The sequence below is a fragment of the Gracilinanus agilis genome, chromosome 3 (assembly GCF_016433145.1).
Source record: "Gracilinanus agilis isolate LMUSP501 chromosome 3, AgileGrace, whole genome shotgun sequence".
Classification (NCBI taxonomy): Eukaryota; Metazoa; Chordata; class Mammalia; order Didelphimorphia; family Didelphidae; genus Gracilinanus; species Gracilinanus agilis.
In genome coordinates, this window is record NC_058132.1 from 251,969,616 (window position 1) to 251,973,045 (window position 3,430).

The 3,430-nt window shown below is 49.1% G+C and overlaps 1 protein-coding gene across 1 annotated transcript; it reads right to left on the reverse strand.

Annotated features, from left to right (window-relative positions):
* Nucleotides 1-951: 951 nt before the first annotated feature.
* On the reverse strand, nt 952-2,360 carry LOC123241445 (forkhead box protein H1-like). The gene is made up of 2 exons (XM_044669090.1): nt 2,040-2,360; nt 952-1,869 (listed from the first exon to the last, which is right to left on the reverse strand). The coding sequence occupies exons 1-2, from the start codon at nt 2,358-2,360 to the stop codon at nt 952-954; spliced, it is 1,239 nt and encodes a 412-aa protein (XP_044525025.1).
* Between the last annotated feature and the right edge of the window lie 1,070 nt (nt 2,361-3,430).

Sequence of the window (3,430 nt, forward strand, 5' to 3'; positions counted from 1 at the left end):
GTGTCCCAGCCTTTTCTTTCAGCCCAGAGATAGTATGGACTGGGGAATGGACAGGACCTGATGGATGGAGGGGGCAAACTGTGATAGGAAAGGACATAAGATGTTTGAGGGGGTGAAGAAAAGGGAAAGAATTCCGGGTCGTCAACAGAATTGAGTTGGGGTCTCTATTTTGGCTCTAACTTACTGAATGACCTTGGGTAATTTCTTCTCCTCGAGCATGTTTATTTCTCACCAAAATTAGGGGGTTAAACTGTGATCTGAAAGGTCCTTCCAATTCTAAGATTCTGTGACAAATGGACTGTCCCCAGGGCTCCAGCCAGGCTCCAACTACAAAGGGAGCCTCCTTCTCACTGTCTCTCTCCCTCTGGGAAGCCGTGGCAGTATCACTCCACAAGGCCTAATAAATTCCACAAGGGTTCTAATAAAATTTTCGAGACTCAGTTTTGACTTTTTTCTTTCTTTCTTTCTGGTTTAAAATCTTGATTGCTTGTAAAGGTGGAAATAGGGCAGCTAGGTGGCACAGTGGATAGATCTCATTAGTTCCTGGACTCAGGAAGACCTAAGTTCAAATACAGCCTCAGACACTTCCTAGTTGTGTGACCCAGAGCAGATCACTTAACCCTGTTTGCCTCAGTTTCCTCATCTGCAAAATGAGCTGGAAAAGGATAACCACTCCATTATCTTTGCAAAAAAAATTTCAAAAAGGATTATAAAGAATCAGTCATGACTGGAAAAAAATTGACTAAACAAAGGATGACAGACCATTGGGCAGTCCCCAAAGTAGGGAACAGCTAGTTTGTATGGCTCTGGGACTTGGGTCTGAGGATACCTACGACCCCCCCAAGGTGAAGGCTTATCTATTTTGATTTCCTTATGTGGACTCCATTTGGGATGGAGTTTGGGGAAGCAGGTAATGAATGGATTGGGGGAAGAGCGCCCAATCCAAGTTCTTCATACGTTGTACCAGGTGAGTAGTGTCCCTGGGGTAGAACCCCTGGAATTAGGAGATACCAGATCCAAGGGATGAGTGACCCACACATCATAGATGCTCTTGTTAGGTGGCACTGCCTGGAAGAGAGCATCCAGGTCCCCTAAGGAACCAGTGGGACCTGTGGCCTTGGGTGTTAGCCCCCAGTAGGAAGGACCTGAAGAGGGAAGACACTGAGGGCAAGTTTGGGGTGAGAGCTGTGCCAAGGGCATCACCACATTTGGGGTGTATATAGGAGAGTATGATGTGGGCAGCTGCCCCCAAAGGGGAACCCTGGTACCTCCTGATAGCTGTACCTGGCTTGAAGTACCCTGAATCATAGGAAGAGGAAGGAGAGGCCAGGAGCCCTGCTCAGATGAAAGGGGAGGAGGGCACTGGGATCCCCCAGAGGTTCCCAACAGCCCTGCCTGGGTTGAAGTACCCTGCAGGAGAGAGATAGCCCAAAGGGGCCAGAGTCCCCCCTCTGAGGGAGAGGAAAAGGACAAAGGAGAGATCGGTGCCCCATGGCCCCAATAAGGCCCCTCTTGTGACTTGGAGAGGGTGCCCCGGGGCCAAGACACCAGCTCTGAAGTGGAAGAGGAAGAAGAGGAAGAGGAGGAAGAGGAGGAAGGTCGTGGTGGTTGGGGCCCTTCTGGAATATCCCCAAGCAAGGAATCAATACTGAAGGAGTCGATGGCTAGGCTGGGGCTCGGGGGCCGGTAGGGCCAGCCATGGAGAACATAGGGGGTCAGGTCTTTGGCAAAGGCTTTGCCCTGACCACCCCTCTCCCCTCGACGGGCCACAGCTGTGTTTTGCAATCGAAGGGCCTCAGTAGGGATCTGGTTCACATCCACTGCCCAAAAATTCCCTTTGGCCTGTGGCTTTTCTGGGTCCTTGGGCACCTGGAGAGAGAGCCCAAGGGGTTAAAGGAACTCCTGATACTTGGTATGATCTGGCCCAGTCCTATTCAGAGGATTGATCTCTTCCCTCCTCCCCTCAAGTTCTCCAAGTGGCAGGCTTCCCCCTTTCAGCAATGCATCCCACCCCCAAGCTTCCCCACAGTTGTCCTGACCTTATGGAAGCATCTGTTGGAGGAGAGGTTGTGCCGGATAGAATCCTTCCACCCTTCATAGTCATCCTTGAAGAAGGGGAACAGGGCTTGAACCTGGTGAATGATCTGGGCCAGTTTGAGTCTCCGAGCTGGGGCAGCTTGGATCACCAGGGCTATCATGGCCAGGTAGGTGTAGGGAGGCTTGTCATGACGAAGGTATTTCTTCTTCCTCTTCTTCTTGGGGGGATCTGGGTCCGGCTCTGGCTCTGGCCCTGGCTGGGGGGGGCCAGGGCTTGAGCCCCCTTGGGGCACTGTGGAAGGGAAGGACCCAGTACTGGGCATGGAGTTTCTTTGGTGCAGTTGATCAAGGACAGTCTCAATATCTTTTAAGGAAAATCTAGCCCAACTTGAATGGGGAAAGGGGTTAAGATAAAGTTAAGATTAAGGTTCTATAAATGTGAAATTGTGTCTTTTCTCTATTCTGCCTTGATTCCTTTGCCTCCCTTCCTTTATTCCTTCAATCTTGATCCTTGGGGGAAAAAGTCTTGGACATACTGCTATTGCCACCATCCCAGTCTTTCTTTGGAGTATTCCTATTGCTGAGGTCCTGTCTAAGCCCCTTGATTTCATTAAGAGGCATAACCTTGCTGAACTCCTGGAATAGGCCAACAAGCTTCTGAATTGTTCATTTCTTTTTTTTTTTTAACCCTTACCTTCCATCTTAGAATCAATATGATATATTGGTTCTAAGGCAGAAGAGTGATAAGGACTAGGCAATGGGGGGTCAAATGACTTGCCCAGGGTCACACAGCTACGAAATGCCTGAGGCCAGATTTGAACCCAGGACCTCTGAGATGGGAATCTCTGGGCCTGGCTCTCAATACACTGAGCCACCCAGCTGCCCCCCAAATTTTTCATTTCTAACCTTGAATGTTATCCTGATCAGTGACCATTTCCATTAAACAGATCCAACTTTTGGTGTCACAAGGAAATAATAAAAGAACATTTTGGTTCTACCCATTTGATTCCAATCTGAGGAAGGATGTTAGCCAGGTCTTCCTCTAAGTCAGAAGTGAAACTGAACAAATGAGCTCAATGACCTGATCATTAAAAAATGGAGTCCAGATAAGCTCCAAATAGTTGTCCCCTTATTCTAACTCCTCCTGCCAATCCCCATCATGCTGGTCTCCCATCTGGCCCTAGGGTCTACATGGGAATTGCTCTCATGTTTCCTATACTGCCAACCCTGGGGTGTCTGCCCATGCCAGGTGGTCTTAAGCACATGAGCTTTGGACACGACTTCCTTTGCACAACTGTCCTGTTGGCATCTACATTTAATCTGCACAGGCAAGTTCACTGTCCTACAAGGTTCCAAATGAACAGCTGAAGCCCTGAAGCAATTTATCCAGCTC

Bases quoted from the DNA above. Each gene is read 5' to 3' on its own strand.
- LOC123241445 (XM_044669090.1), bottom strand. From the start codon at position 2,360: ATGCCCAGTACTGGGTCCTTCCCTTCCACAGTGCCCCAAGGGGGCTCA. The intron at 1,870-2,039 runs GTCAGGACAACT...CTCTCTCTCCAG, and splicing joins CCAACAGATGCTTCCATAAG to GTGCCCAAGGACCCAGAAAA.